Below are 16,624 nucleotides of genomic sequence, written 5' to 3'. Positions count from 1 at the left end.
ATTTGGGTGAATGTGGCTGATTTTCTATTTTTGATTCTTCCCTACCAATTATGATTGCAAATACACATGTCATCTTGTGGGGTAGAGTTAACATGTATTGATTTTTTATTTAAGGTGGCTCGTTCCTCCATATCCTAGAGTCCTAAACTTTGCAAAGTTTTGCGAGACAAATGAGGACTTTAACAACATATATGGTCTATCGCTAGAGGTTATTGACCCTACTGTTCTAACTGATAAATTGATTAGTGATGTAGATTGGTTGTCAGTCTATAAAGTGCCCACAGTGAAAGGCAAGGTGAAGGTCAAGCATGTATGATCGGAGTTGTATGAGGACTGCATGAGGCTCCACCAGAAAGTACATCAAGAGATCCCGGTCAACAACGAGTTGTCTGTTGCATATGCTAGAGCTTTTGCATACGAGTATTGCAAATTAGCAAAGGAAGCAACAAACCCTAAAAATGTACATGGTAGCTTGTGCTATGTATGGTGAGGCATTGGTAGAACGATGTCGGGAGATGGGGAGCTTGCAACAAAAGATGGCAAGATTCTGGAGCATGGTAGTTAATGATGCAACTATCGGCTCCCAACAAACCCGCAAGTATACACCACACTGAAACACAATGAAAGCCAATGTTGATGATACAAGTGAGACATTGATTAGCTATATGATGAAAAATGTCCATGAAGCTTGTGAGACATTGGAGGCAACAAAGGCTGATTTAGAGAAAGGAACATTGGTTGCTGCGATGGAAAGCAAAGTCACTTTGGCAGTGACAACAATCAGAAATAAGATTGAGGTAGCTATTGTTTTGCTAGTTTGTAACATGTTATAAATAACTTGTATATGAAAATGTGCTCAGTGAGGCATTATCTAGAACATGTTGCTCAACATGAGCTTGAAATTGAGGGGTTGCTAGATCCCTAGCAAAAAATACAGCTGCAGACGAAGATTCACATTCTTTCAATGAAGTTGGATCTTCTAGGTGTAAACACTATCGCTGATAACAATTTGGAGAACTTCCACGTTAGTTAATGATTCTTGTTTCTTGTTGTTCTATCTTCCTCATTAAAGAATGATAAATTGGTAAATTTCTCGGCTGCGTTGTAGGAACAATACTCTCGTCAAGAACAGGTAGTTAGTTGCCTTAAGAAGCAACTACATTTTGTGGAGGGGATGGTAAAGAGTAGACAGAATTGGACCTCAACATTCTTGCTCCCTTACCAAATGAAGGAGAACTAGGCAACAATATATTGATTGTTCAAACACGTTGTATCGCTTGCGGCTTAGCCGTAGAGGAAAAAACTACTACCCTGTTGGTACACCTACGACCATGCCAGCACATACCATATCGCTTGTTTTGCATATGCATGTCGCACTACTATAGGCTGTTTGGGGGAATGCAATACAACTCTCCCTAGTGAGTGGAGAAAACAGACATGTATATTTGTTGCTTGTCTCTATAGTGTAGTAGGTAATTAGTTACATCTTAGCTAATTAGCTAAGCTGTATAAAGTGTGATAGCTAATTAGTTGTTATGGTTCAGTAGTGTAGCAGCTAATTAGTTAATTTGCAGGTAATTAGTTAAGCAATATAAACTGTAGTAGCTAATTAGCTAAGTAGTATAAAATGTGGTAGCTAATTAGCTATTGTGGTTATGTAGTATAGTAGGTAATTAGTTAAGTTGTACCTAATTAGCCAAGCAATATCAAGAGTCATTTAGCTAATTAGCTATTGCCATACTTAAGTATAGTAGGTAATTACCTAAGACGTAGCTAATTAGCTACTACCAATCTATAGTGTAGCAGCTAATTAGCTACAATGTAGCTAATTAACTAAGCAACATTAAGAGTGATAGCTAATTAGCTATTGTCATACTTAAGTAGAATAGCTAATTACCTATAAGATGTAGCTAATTAGCTACTACCAATCTATTATGTAGCAACTAATTAGCTACTGCCATACTTAAGTAGAATAGCTAATTAGCTATAAGATGTAGCTAATTATCTACTCCCAATTTATAATGTAGCAACTAATTAGCTACAATGTAGTTAATTAGCTAAGCAGTATCAAGAGTGGTAGCTAATTAGCTACTACCGTACTTAAGTAGAATAGCTAATTAGCTATAAGGTGTAGCTAATTAGCTACTGCCAATCTATAGTGTAGCATCTAATTAGCTACAATGTAGTTAATTAGCTAAGCATCATCAAGAGTGGTAGCTAATTAGCTATTGTCATACTTAAGTAGAATAGCTAAGTAGCTATAAGATGTAGCTAATTAGCTACTACCAATCTATTGTGTAGCAGCTAATTAGCTAAGCAATATCAAGAGTGGTAACTAATTAGCTACTGCCATACTTAAGTAGAATAGCTAATTAGCTATAAGATGTAGCTAATGGGTAGCTAATTAGCTACTGACAATCTATAGTATAACAATTAATTAGAGACATCTCATAACTAATTAGCTAAGCAATACCAAGAGTGGTAGCGAATTAGCTACTACCATACTTAAGAAGAATAGCTAATTAGTGAAGATGTAGCTAATTAGCAACTGCCAATCTATAGTCTAGTTACAACCAATGTTTAGTTGTCAGCTAAGGTGGTAGAAAAACACATGTAGTGGATAAATAACTTCATAGAAGTAGTTACACCTAACTACCAAAAGTATTAGCTAAAGAGAAGTCGCTAATTAGTTGACATGTTGGAAACAAGATAAGTATGTAATTTGAAATGCCACATTTGCGGAGATTGTTTTAGACAATATAATGATTTTTTGAGTTTACAAACATAGTCCGGAAATTGAGGATCTAAAAAATGACTTGGTTTCTCCATATAAATCTCCTCCTTGAGTTCTCCACATAGAAAAGCAGTCTCAATGTTGAGATGATGGAGTTCGAGGATAAAGTAGTGGAAATAGAGAACATTAAACATAGAGGCATCATCTTTAAGGTAGGTGCAAAAGTATCTTTAAAATATATGCCCAAGATTTGTGAAAATCCTCTAGCAACAACAAAGGTTGGGCACCAATTTTCTTGGTAAGGATCCATTTGCATGAAATGGCATTTTGATCTTTGGGGTGTGGAACTAAGGTTCAAGTCTTATTCCAATCTAAAGCATCCATTTTGCTTTGCATTGCATCCTCCCATACTGTAGCATCCGGACCATGAAGGGCCTTCTCTGGTGTTAAGTAAAAAACTTGAGCATGATCATCATCAATATCATTATTGTCAACATCAACCAATAGCATTTTAATTGGTTTAGTACTCTCCATAAGTTCATTAATATTCTTAAATTTTCTTTTGATTTTAGGTTTTCTTGATTTTAATTGTTGAAAATACTCTAAGATTTGAGTTTGGTGAAGCACTAAGAATTGAGTTCTTGGAGAAATTTGCATGTGAGACATCCTTATTAGTTCCTACGGGGTTGTTCAAATTATCGCCAACTTTAGGGGAAATATCAAGAGAAAACAAAACATGAGTTGGAGTAGCTAGTCATTCTTCATTGGATTGGGTTAGATGATTGTTGTTCATTTGATGAAGTTTATCTATTGATAAATTTGATTGTTGTTGTCCACCATCTTCATCTTTACTTGGTTGATTTGGATGGTAATGGCGTACACTCGATTTAAACAGAATTTGATGATGATAGTGTGTTACTTCACTTTGAATGATTGAATCCTCATCAAGCTTTTGCACTCATTCTCTAGTAATAGGGCCTTTGTACTCTTTTCTATGCAAGATATCCAAAGGCATTAGTAAGTCTGTATTAATATTTTGATGAGAATGTTCTATCTTGGTTGGGAGATTTGATAAGAGATCCTCCTCATCGAATGTAACCGATCGGCTAAATCAAAATTTCCTTATCTTGAGATCAAATAATTTGTAACCAATGAAAATCCCTTTTCTAGCATGTGTATCTAATTTTCTCCTTTTCTCTTGTGGAATATCCGTATATCGTGGCACCAACGATATACGGATCCTCATCTTCTTTGTCTTTTGTCTGTTGTTACCCGATTGTGTCTGTTAAGCTTCCGCACGTATTCTTTTTCAATCCGGCTCTAGCTTATTCCGTCGATCTGGATCATGTTGAGGTTGTCTGCTCAACACTGTCTAGATGAGCCAGTTGTGTTCTATTAAGCTTCCACACGTTAATCTTTTCACAACAGAACTCTCTTTCTGCCCTTGCTTGGAACTCCTTGAAGATGGATAGTACCTAGTCATTCATCTTCAAAACAGAAGCCCACAACTTCCGGCTACGATCATCGATGAAGGTCACAAAATATTGTGAACTAGCATGTGACTTTGTATCCACGTAGCATACACCCGTGTGCACGAGTTCCAATGGTGCATTCTTTCTCATCGGGGGGGGGGGGGGGTCTACATTGGAAGGCGGTTTTGTTCTGCTTGTTGGCCAAGCAATCAGTGCACTTATCAAGTTGCTCATTCTTCAACTCCAGAATGAGCTATCCTCAAGAAGCTTCTGCATCCCCTTCTCACGCATATGGCATAGCCTCTTGTGCCACAGCTCACCAGTTGTGCCGGCTGCCACATTTACTTCCTCCCGGAATAGTCAGGCATGCATCAGATACAATGTGTTTGTCTTCTAACATCGGGCCACGATTAGGTTTCCCTTACAAAACTTCAACGTGTTGTTTCGAAAGCTACCGATGTAGCCTTCATCATCCAGCCGACCGGCTGATATCAGATTCAATCTAAACTCTGGAAAGTGTTGCACATCTTTCAACACGGTTGTCATTAACAAACACACATCTCCAATACCGACAATTCGGCATGCTCCTTCATTTCCCATCTTCACAAAATTGTGGTCTTTGGTTGTGTATGATGAGAAACATTTCTGAACCGGGGTCAAGTGGAACGACGCTCTGGAGTCGACCACCCATGTTGTTTCGTCGCTGACAAGGTTTACTTCATTCGGCTCATTGATCAGCAACAGTTCTTCCTCACTTGTCACAATAGGTGAGGTGCCTTTTCGTTTTGGATTTTTCTTCGGGTCTGCACCATCAGCTCCCCCTTTATCTTTCTGAAAGTGCGACAATTCTTCTAGAAGTGCCCTGGCTTCCCACAGTAAAAGCATGTGGGCCTTCCTCTCGACTTCGACCTCATCCCCAACTTTTCCCGATTCTGGGGACTTCTATTCCGGCCTCGTCCTCAGTTCATGTCACCTTCTATGACTAAGGCCTTCAGGTTGGTTATGGACTCTTTGTCCCTCCAATGAGCTTCCTCATTTAATAGGCTCGACTTCACCATCTCTAGGGATAAATGCTTCCCCTCCGGTCAGGCATTGCCCAATGTGACAACCAGTGTTTCCCCGCTATCCAGAAGGGATCCCAGCAACAATAGCGCTAATACCTCGTTGGCAAGAGGTACTTCTAAAGAGATGGTTTGATAGTTGATTTATTAGTCCTTGGAAGGCATTTAGATGTTCTGCCATGTTGGAGCCATCCTGGTACCGGAGTCTCACAATATTCCGGAATACGGAGACTCTGTTGACAACATTCTTGTTCCCAAACATTATGTTGATCTTCTTCTAGAGGACATACGCCTTTGTCTCTTCATTAAAGTTGTTATATAGACTCCTTGTTCGTCGATATCCGTTCCAGCTCTTTCTCCTTTGGACCCTTCCGATCCGACTCGCACTCTTCCCCATCCAAGGCTTGTTCTCCCCATCCAGAGGGACCTATTTCCTAACACAAATCACTTACCTAACGTGATGAACCTGGCTCTGATACCATGTGAGAAATTAGAGAGAGAGAGAGAGAGAGGGAAATTTTGTATATTGTATACATATCGTTTGTTTCTTACAGGTTGAGGTATGAGAGGTTACAAAACGTTGAGGTATGAGAGGTTACTAAATGTGCACCTCTTCATCTAAAATGATAGGAAAGGGTACATTTATTTCCTCTAACAATAAAGTCTTAAGATAGGTAAACTAAAATGTTTATATATTATTAATTATTCTAACACATTCAACATGTCTCTTCCTTGAAGCATCATTTTCTACAAGACTTAATCGAAGAGAAGAAGCTAGATTTGAAGTATGCACACATACAATTCTTATGTGGGCCGATTTTACTAAGAATGCCAGTACCGCAAACACAGTATATCACTTGTTGTTAAAACATTGGTGTGACAATGCCAAACTATTCTTCAAACGACAATAATTCTGGAGAAAAGAATATTTAGCTTAAGGTGGGTGTCGAAATATTTAAGCTAAAATATTATATTTATTAATTAGAAACAATTAATCAATTATGAAATAGTTACTTATTGGAAAACTCTTCATCTAAAAGAGAAAACTCTTCGTTGAAGAGTTCTAACTTTGGAGCACTCGCCTCTATGAACAAGCTATTTGGCCATGTAAATAATACATTGAATCAATGTAGAACAATTTTGCCTGAGTGTGTACTCTCTAGCCATCACTGTCTATTTTGTATAGTTGCCAATTTCTACATTGTGTGGAAAAAAATGAAAACACAACCATTACATGAGTCAAAGAGAGACTAAATTGTCACAATAACAGACATAACTATTCTCCTCTTACAAGTTGTAGTTGTAGAATGTTATAACTTATAAGTAAACAAATAAATGATCCATGAAACAAGCATTGCCATGTTACCTAATGACCCAAACCTTTATGTCTTAAACCATATTGGAAGCATAAAATTATGTACAGCCATTATTAGACCCACAAATGGATATGAATTATGGGTTAGGCAGCAAAGGAAGAGACAAGCTAGTTGTGCTAGTTTGTCATACCTAAGTACAACAATATATGCTGCCATAAATGATGAGGTTTCTTTGTCTCTTCCTTTGCTGCCTAACCCATAATTCATATCCATTTGTGGGTCTAATAATGGCTGTACATAATTTTATGCTTCCAATATGGTTTAAGACATAAAGGTTTGGGTCATTAGGTAACATGGCAATGCTTGTTTCATGGATCATTTATTTGTTTACTTATAAGTTATAACATTCTACAACTACAACTTGTAAGAGGAGAATAGTTATGTCTGTTATTGTGACAATTTAGTCTCTCTTTGACTCATGTAATGGTTGTGTTTTCATTTTTTTCCACACAAGGAAGAGACAAAGAAACCTCATCATTTATGGCAGCATATATTGTTGTACTTAGGTATGACAAACTAGCACAACTAGCAATCATACCCATCCAATCCCTTAATGTTAGAGCTTGAAGTATACCTGTGGAAATGATAAATTGGGTGTTTATCGAATAAATCATATTAATCATGGAAACAATGAATCGGTGGTTTAAAATTAGAGTGACTGGAGATGGACTAATCACGAAACCTGGTAAAAGAGAAATTGGGGTATTTAAGCAGACTTGCCGGAATGGATTAATAATCAGGAAGTAAAATGTTACCAGTTTAGGTGTCTAATTAGGGCAATCTTGAGGGATTAATGGGGGGCTTTTAAGTAGAGTTATTGGAATGGATTAAGAATCAGGAAGTACGTTTTCGGGCCACTCTTTCTTTCTTAAATCTGTTATGTCTCATAATTGTGGAACTATACATATCATTACATTACATTGCAGTTACAACAAAATGGCTGCTAATCTGCTATCTAAACCATAATAACAATATATATGTAGCCTTTGATATTCATAAGATTTTAATTGAATTTGTTTTCCTTTCTTTAGAGCTCAAAGCACCACCAAGCAATGAAGATCAAAATGAAAAATGACCACATTTGGAGGTATTCTATGGTGTGGAGGAGGAGACCTTCTTCAAACACTTGGCATATTCGGCAATTTTAGCGGTATTTTAAGCGACAATATCTCAAACCAATCGTATATAGAGACACATATAGTCGATTTTTTTCCAAAAAGAAGCTACTTTCCCATTACTTAGGATGTATACTGGAATTTTAGCTCAGCATTCAGAGAGACTATATATAAGCATGACCCGATCATTGGCAATATACATACCAAATGGTGTCCCGGTGTGTGGAAAGAAGAAACAAAAAAAGACCCTTCCAAAAACGGTATCCTCGAATTGTCTATGTGTAAGAAAGCATGGTTATTCACACTTGAAGCGAGGGTGAAGTTTCGGAAAGTGCTAAGCATTTTCTCGCCAATGATTCATCGAAGATTTTGTCGTTCACTGGCTGCTTTAAAGTGAAAAGAAATGTGTTGCTTTTGTTTTGTGGATTTCGTAGATTTATGGCCACAAGATGATATTTGCCTTCTTGCAGGATCCTTCTTCAACCAAAATTGTGTAAAGCTTACGGATTCACGGGACAACATTTTCATAATAAACTAAACCATGTCCTGGAAATATATCGGATTCTCGGTGGCATAGTTTTCTTTGTATGCATCTTTGGTTACATTATTTTTTCATGCCTTTGTTCCTTTTACGTGTTCTATTCGCACACTTTTTCATGCATGCTTCACTTTCTACGCGCCAGTTTGGTGTTTACATTTGAAGAGTATATTTGCATTAGCATTGTCATCTGTTCATTTGACCCCCAAAGACATTGCTTTAGATCTTTGATACGACTCAATTGCCAAAACAATCTTGGGTCCCTAACTTATAGTCAATGAGCAACAATATATTGTGAGTTATATTCTAGCAAGTGTGATGTCAACGTTGGAAGATAATAATAGGTTTCTTGGTACAGTAAAACTCTTAGAAAAAGAAAAAACTTCAAACACATTATAAAAGAAGACCTTTGTCATTCCAAAATTCTAGTGATGTACAAATTACATGTCAATGTTGCTTTTAAAACGCATGAGCTCCAAAGTGAGGATCATTATTCTAGAGATGTATACATGTAGACAACCCCATAATAATAATAAGAAAGCTGTCTTTTTTATTTGAAAAGCACCTCACACTCTCTTGTGTATGATGCCCAATAAAGAAAAGGATATTAATGAAATATTTATTTGATGCACATGTGTTGGATATGGGCGATGTGGGGTGGAACCAATGGACCAATGTGTAAAGTTCGAAATGAGCTATAATATCATGCTATGAAGACATTCAATTCTATAAGTGTGCCTTCAATTTCAGCATCACAAGCAATCAAATATCAATGAAAATGATGTGATCATGTGATTTGAACTATTATTTTACGAGACATTTTCTACTAATACGTTAAATGTGGGCCACTGCGTATCTAAAAGGATCTAATGCACGACCCAACAATACGTGCCACTTTAATACTACTAGCCCACTTTAAACGAAGGAAAAAAGAACACAAGTATCATGTCGTAATCTAGTACGATCACCTAAAATGACGAAGTAGAACATTAGAGTCCACGAAATAGATTTGATGTGTGTCAACAATAGTGTAACCTCCCATGTGAAGAGTTATGTTATGTTTCGTAATTTTCTCCTGACTTTCTATGTAGTGGGTTTCTTTTTGCTACGAAGTCTCCATCCTTCAATTACACCCTTTAGGAAGAAATCATGGAGATGTAGGTAGAAACGCATTTGTCATTTCTACTTTTCCATCTTGGCATGTCTCATTTGACCTTGGTTGTTGAAAACCCTTGAATCCGCAACATCTCCATCCTTCCATCAAATCTTTTACGAGGATATCAATGCGTTAATAAAGGCGAAAAACATATTTGTCATTTCTGCAACACATTTGTCATTTCTCCCTTTCCATCTTCTTGATATGTTTCATTCTAGTATCACCCATCAAGAATTTTGGCACCTTGGCGGCCTTCTCTTATAATCTAGTGATTTTAATTCTTATTTCCATATACCTAAAACCACACACTTTAGCTATCTACATTGAGACTCCAATGCCACATAAATCACTTATTATCATATTCATGACATTATATATCAATAGTATTGTGCTCATAAATAGAACATACAAGAAAACTCTATTTATAAAGTGTAAAAAGAATGAACATTTGTGAGATTGATAAAAATATATCCTAAAACTATAACCCAACTAAATGCATGAAATGCAAGTAGAAAATGATTAAAAGGTATGTGTTGGATACATAGTTTTGTAGGTATGCAAATTAATGGACAACCCCCTCCTTCCACATTACATCTATTTTGTATATTCCATGTGTCTATGTTCACACATGTTCTTCGAGGGTTTGGTTTGTTTTCCACATTCACAAGATACTCTTAACAATGTTTTATGTAAAACATCAAGAATGCATTTACATCATTAAAAGTTTAGAATTCAACATTGAGTTTAGTTGTAGCTTTATGGCTTCAGTGAATGAAAGCTCTCAACATTCAATATGTCCCCATACATTTTGCTTTACTTATGGAAGGACACATACAAGACAAAAGTATGGCCAACCATGACAAAAGGATAAAACACACTCTCCCTGAATTTAAAATACTTGAGAATCCATTATCAATAAAAACGGAAACATGGGTTGATTCAAGCTAATATATTGCACCCTTGGTGATAGAAGGGATTCATGAACTATGTAGACCTAAGGTAAAATATCCATGTTGATAGATTGTCCCACTCCTCTTGATTTTTGTTACATAAGAAGTACATAAAGTTGGATCGCCTCCATTGTTCAAGCATTTCCACATTTGAATAGTACTTTGGAGATTTTGAATGGAGGAAGGGGAATTTTTGAATAGATGAGAAGCCCTTTTGTACAAGAATTTTGAGTAGAATGAACAACTAGTGATGATGAATGTTTTCACTCATTAACTCTTATAGCTAAGTTTGTATTTCTCTATCAAATAATGCCCGCTTGTGATTGGAGGATACCTTCAAGGGCACAAAAAATTACAAACATAAGCTCATGTCTTCTCATATAAACTTGACAAAACGTGTCCATGTGTTTTTGTTACAATATCATAAGAAAAACTAATCAAGAGTCATATAGCAAAATTATAAGCCTAGCATGCATAGAGATGAGCTTAAAAGTAAAACAGTGTCAATCGATGAATACCTTGGAGGGTTCAACTCTGAGCAACAGTTGGGAAGGCACTCCACGAGGCAATCAAAATTTGGATCCAAGAAGAATGCAATCTATACAATAAAACAGTCTTCTTATTTTTAATATAACAAGAAAGGGATGGGATGAAAAATCTAGCTAGGGGTTAAATTTACCGAGTATCTCTCTTGTCCATTCAAGACTACTCGATGTAACGTTGACCTATTCATGTGATCAAAGTAACGAAATTTAGTCGATGAAAAGTAAATCAAACACCATCATTGTGGTAAACGAATTGTAATGCACGTCAAGTATGATTATGGTGGCTACATTAAATCACAATTACTAATTGGAATGACGTTGAATGGACGTCTTTGTGACTATAATTTTAACAAAGTTGATCAATTAGCAAAGAAACTCATATTCATTTATTATTACCCCCTCATCTTTCCATGCTTATGTGTGAATGTGGCACTCATGCATGGTTTTAGCTACTCAATAAATGGTATGGACAACTAGAACAAATCCATGATCATCTACTCTCAAGACTTGTTCCACACAACAATTTTCTTGTAGAAAGGTACATGTCTATTGTCTCCTCTATGATTGAGCTTCGTAGCTCATCAATTGCCAATGTTTTTCATGGTTTTTGACCTTTGCCATCTTTGATGATATTGGGCTCTATGGACACTCGTGTTTATTTGCAATTAGGTCTATGTACTTACTCCATTATTCTTGATGAGAAGCATATCAGCTTTTTTATGTTTGCCCTTTCAGCTTTTTTATGTTTGCCCTTTCGCTAATGGTCTATGTACTTAGTCCATTATTCTTGATGAAAATAATATCGACTATTTAGATTTTCCCTTTTGCTAATCTCTTTTATATGTTACTAATGTTTCTCGTGATATAGTTGCGCATATTCTTGATGAGAATAATATCGGCTATTTAGATTTGCCCTTTTGCTAATCTCTTTTATATGTTACTAATGTTTCTCGTGATATAGCGCATATTTATGTCTTGTAATTGAATGCTCGCTATCAATGTGTTGTAAATATTTTTTTATGAGTCTCAAGAATGTGATGGGTGCACTTACACATTACTATTGAATGCTTATGATTGACATGTTGTAAAGAAACTAAACTAGAGAGTTAAAAAAGAAACAATGTGTTTACAAATGCCCACACACATAGATGAGAGAGAGAGAGAGAGACCTGAATTGGCCATTGGTCCATCGCTCGAGCATATCACCCAAGTTTACAACGAAGGCCCTATTCAAAATATCAAATAAAATTAAATCATGCCAAATTCCTAGAACATTATTGTATTGACTAATAGTAACATAATCAGACAATATTATAGATACCCCTAGTAATATGGGATAATTCTTAAAATATCAAAATTACCCTTGCTCAAAATTATAGGAAGACTAGATATATACTTTTCTTAATCCTAATCTCTAGACCTTAGTAAAAGGGCTAGAACAAGTAGAAGTGAAGCACACAATCTTTAAAAAGTCATTTGAGAGTTGTCATTAATAAAAGCAATCTAATACCATTATATAATGCAAACCAAGGCAAAGTTTTAGACATTTCTTATTCAAAATCATCAATTTAGGTAAAGATTGTTTGTCCACCATGTGTCAGGGTGTATGGACGCACAAAATTTATTTAGTCAAAGATTCAAAATGGGTGCAACATAAGGAATCCTGGAGAGGTGACCCATCCCACTATTATTTTGCCCTAACCTTCCCTACACGCTTTGCCTCTACTCTTTACTTTTCTTAATAGTTCTAGTACATCTTATAATATTGTAAATATCCAACAGTCAAAATGGATATTTACTATATTATGAGATGTTCTATGGCTATACATGTGACATTACTCCACATAAAAGGGTTATTTACAATATTTCCCCACGTTGTCAAGATACAAGCAATGATTTGAAGACGTGGCAATGCAATAACATTGTTGACCTAAAATCACTTAGCGTGGTAGTACCCACCTTTATAATCACTCCAATGTATTATTAATTGAATGTGAAAAAGAAATGGTGCTCATAATTACTCACCCCTTAATAGCTGGAACATCTTCCCACACTTGGGGAGAAGCATCTTTATTCTTGCAAATCTAAACATGAGAAATTGTGTGATGAGACCACACTATTGCCTACTTCAAAATGAATAATGCATGCAACGTTTAAAGGAAAATGCATGTAAACAAATTCAATACTTGTAAGCCTGGCACCCCATCAGTTGCTAATAGTGTAATCATGCCATAGTCGGAATGAGCTCCAGCTCCATAAATCCCTTCATTTGGGTTTGAAACCTCACCTACATTGATTGAAACCTACTGATTCATTCCCTCATCTTAAATCATTCCATTTTGATAAGTTATGTATTAACAATTTCAAGGTCTTCACCTTTAAGAGTTCTAATATAATGTCCTAAACTCTAGCCTTAGTCGAATTGTTGATTTGTGTAAAAATTACCCGAATAGTGCAATAATCGAATGTAGGCCATGGGTGAATCCATAATCCCCGACCTTTCAAAGTAATCGATCTCTAAATCAAGTGCTAAGGCGAGTAGCCTTGTGATTTTCTTCCCTGCCCTCCTGCGAATCATTTGACAATTCCAAAAAACCTATCAATTTAATGGGATGTAATTAAAAAAATGACTCCATCAACATGTATCCTAGTCCAGTACTAGGATAAGGAAACATTGACACCTTTAAGTTATTCCTTTATTTGAGGATTCCTATATCATTTGTATCTATCACATTAAACAACATTTGGCACATACTAGGCCACATCATTGTTCTACCAAAAGGGTTCGAAACAACGTTTGTATTCATAAAAAGGGTGCTTGGCTTGGTTAGTAAAAGATGCCAGGTTCTAAAGTTACTATTAAGTCGTGTCGGTTGGAGATATTTATACTATAGCAACGGGGGAAACACCAGAGACACCATGTCATAGTTATCCTATGAGAATGCCTACAAAGTTGTTGCATTATCTCATAATCTCATAATCTCATAATATGATTACATGCACATCAAACGAGTAAACTAAGACAATCAACATGGATTGAGAACTTACAATATTTGCTCGTAATACTTCTCCATAGTCTCTCTCCATCCAGGTAACAAATCTAACATTAAATTTAAAGAGAGGATATTTGTTTCGGTTCAATATTTCACATGTTAATGATCTAGAAAGAACCAACAACTTGTATTTGTATTGGGTTTTATGTACACACCTTTGGAAGGCCATTGGTTGGGTCCATGGAAAGGCTTGGGTGACCAAATCTCGCTCTCTTCATCCTTCATTTCTGGTCCAATGTAGAATCCCTCCTTACAATCACCTTAAAAAATGATCATTTTAACATTTTAAAAACAAGTAAAAAAACAAAAACAATGACTAGCAAAACAAATTCATTTATTTAATTTTCCTATTAAAAATAAAAAATATGTGTTTGTTTGTTCTATAAATAAATAATTAATCATTTTTAAGAGTGATTATTGTTATAACCTTGCAAGCTTACGAAAAACAGAAAAAAAGCAAAAGCAGAAAGCAACATATTTATTTATTGCTCTTTTTTTTCGCCAAGGATAAAATCAGCACAAAATATGTAAACAAATTCTTGATTAACAAAACAAAAGTAAACAATTATTTTAACTTTGAATCAGAAAAGAGAAGAAATGGATAATGCAAGAATTGAATATTCATTGGTTTTTCATTTTTACTAAACTAGGAAAGAAAATCACCATAACCTTTTTTCCTATTAATTATTATCAAGGAACAAAAAAAGTATTAGATATTGTAATGATTTTGCAATGATGAGGAAGAACATGGGCTCTTCTCCATGTATGAAAGTAAAACCAACTTGAAAAGCTAAAAAAGCAATGCTATCATGAAACCCTAATCATATATCCAAAAACATGGATATGATTAAATTGATAAACCAACTCTGAAAACCTAAACAAGCAATGCAATCAGTAAACCCTAATCATATCCAAAAAACATGGATATGCCAGCTCGATGCGACAGGATTCGATCGATAAATGGAGCTTGTTTAAATGCAACCCTTCCTAGTGTCCTAATGTCGTAAGCCCGTATATACCTTTTGTTTGCTTGGCGGGATCCAAAGTCTCGTGCTCCATCGGAGTATAACCTCGATTCTTCTTGTTACGGACCACCTTCATTTTCTCGTCGATGGGCATGGTAAAGAATCCACGACTCTGTGCAAACACGTGGTCGATGTGCTCCACCCCATGATTGATCACATAGAAGAACCCAGAGTCTAAGCATGCCTGTTCAGTGCCAGTAATGAATTAGGTCTCAACATGAATATTAGTATGCATTAATACAGGCCGATCTAGAGAGAAAATTCCAAAATTCCAACATTAATACAGTTACATATATATATATATATATATATATATATATATATACATATAGATAGATAGGTAGATAGATAGATAGATAGATAGATTCCCAAAGATTTCTCACAAGTCTCAGGGTGTGTCGGGGTAAAATTTCGCTACCTGGTTCAACGTTTATGTTGTGTAAATGTACATAAAGGAGCGGATTAGGGCCAATAATTATCGAATTAACAAGCGGATTAGGACAAAGATAGCCACATCTGCCACTGGATTACAGTATGAAAGCTATCAGACTTTTCGCACAAATTATATGAGCGAAGTGAAGAAGGGCAAATGCATCGCAATAGACCCCCACTAAGAGAAGTAGTTTCCCAATACATGATTGTTCTAGATCCTATAAATTCATTTGTAATTACCCCATCCCTTCGAATCGTAGATTGATGATATATGTCGATTCCACAACATTTTGCACTATCAAAGCAATGCTTGCAATTTTGTAACCCCATTTATGATTAGGGGAATGATTAGCAATTGAGATTAAGCACAACATTTTGCACTGTCAAAGCAATGCTTGCAATTTTGTAACCCCATTTATGATAAAGAAATGATTAGCAATTGAGATTAAGCGTAGTGAGGTCCAAACCAAACTGATAATGTGGAAAGAAAAAAACACCGGCTAGTGTAAGTGAGGTCGGGGAATGTTGTCGAGGGGGCATCCTAATTTAAAGCATTTAGGAATAATCTGATTGGGAAAAAAGTTGTTGTGTGTGAGATTACTAGCTACTAAAAGAAATCCCCAAGTATAAATAATAATATTATAGAAGCAATTTGAGATGGATCTCCTTCATTAGTGATATGTAATAATCATAACGAGGAGAGGAGGTTCACGATACACGGATGACCGTGATACGATGGTGATGAGGGGTTATGTATTGAACCTTTCTTAGGGTGGAGGCGGTGCGATGGACATTGGAAGTGGCGGAGAGGTCGATGATGGCCAAATTCGACAAATTCACACGGTTCGCGACGGGCGATGAATTACGTAGAGCAGCTTCAGCAGCACGAGGGGTAGGCATTATTATATAGCAAACCAAATTATAGATTGCAATAGATAGATTGATTGATGGATAGATTGATGGATAATCACAAGGGAGCAGTAGTAGTAGAAAATGGTGATGATGAGATGAAGTAGAAGGAAGACAAGAAGCAAAGCAGATGATGGGAGGAGAAAAGGCTTTCTCTTCTCTTTCTCTCTTCCTCCTTTGGTGGGTTACACCATATAAACACAAACTCTTCCACACACACACATACATACATACACATATACATGCAATACATACACA

General features: G+C 36.1%; 2 protein-coding genes across 2 annotated transcripts in view; both read right to left on the bottom strand.

The window, feature by feature from the left end:
• The window catches only part of LOC147857619 (diiron containing four-helix bundle family ferritin protein, putative (Protein of unknown function DUF455)), a 59,775-nt gene that overhangs the window by 23,248 nt on the left and 19,903 nt on the right, over positions 1 to 16,624 (bottom strand). The gene's annotated exons all lie outside the window — the stretch shown is intronic.
• On the bottom strand, positions 10,315 to 16,420 carry LOC147857620 (azadirone synthase LFS-like). The gene is made up of 11 exons (XM_087327545.1): positions 16,220 to 16,420; positions 15,020 to 15,209; positions 14,156 to 14,260; positions 13,996 to 14,047; positions 13,393 to 13,514; positions 13,134 to 13,234; positions 12,973 to 13,031; positions 12,117 to 12,173; positions 11,082 to 11,127; positions 10,921 to 11,000; positions 10,315 to 10,736 (listed from the first exon to the last, which is right to left on the bottom strand). Exons 1-11 carry the CDS (start codon positions 16,355 to 16,357, stop codon positions 10,673 to 10,675), a joined length of 1,014 nt encoding a protein of 337 aa, XP_087183671.1. The 5' UTR covers positions 16,358 to 16,420; the 3' UTR covers positions 10,315 to 10,672.

The sequence above is a fragment of the Azolla caroliniana genome, unplaced genomic scaffold (genome assembly GCF_043228905.1).
Source record: "Azolla caroliniana isolate FFs.n. ecotype wild unplaced genomic scaffold, voAzoCaro1.0.p SCAF_11, whole genome shotgun sequence".
In the NCBI taxonomy this organism is placed as follows: domain Eukaryota; kingdom Viridiplantae; phylum Streptophyta; class Polypodiopsida; order Salviniales; family Salviniaceae; genus Azolla; species Azolla caroliniana.
The sequence above is the reverse complement of the archived record's forward strand: the minus strand, read 5'-3'. Positions and strand labels throughout refer to the sequence as shown.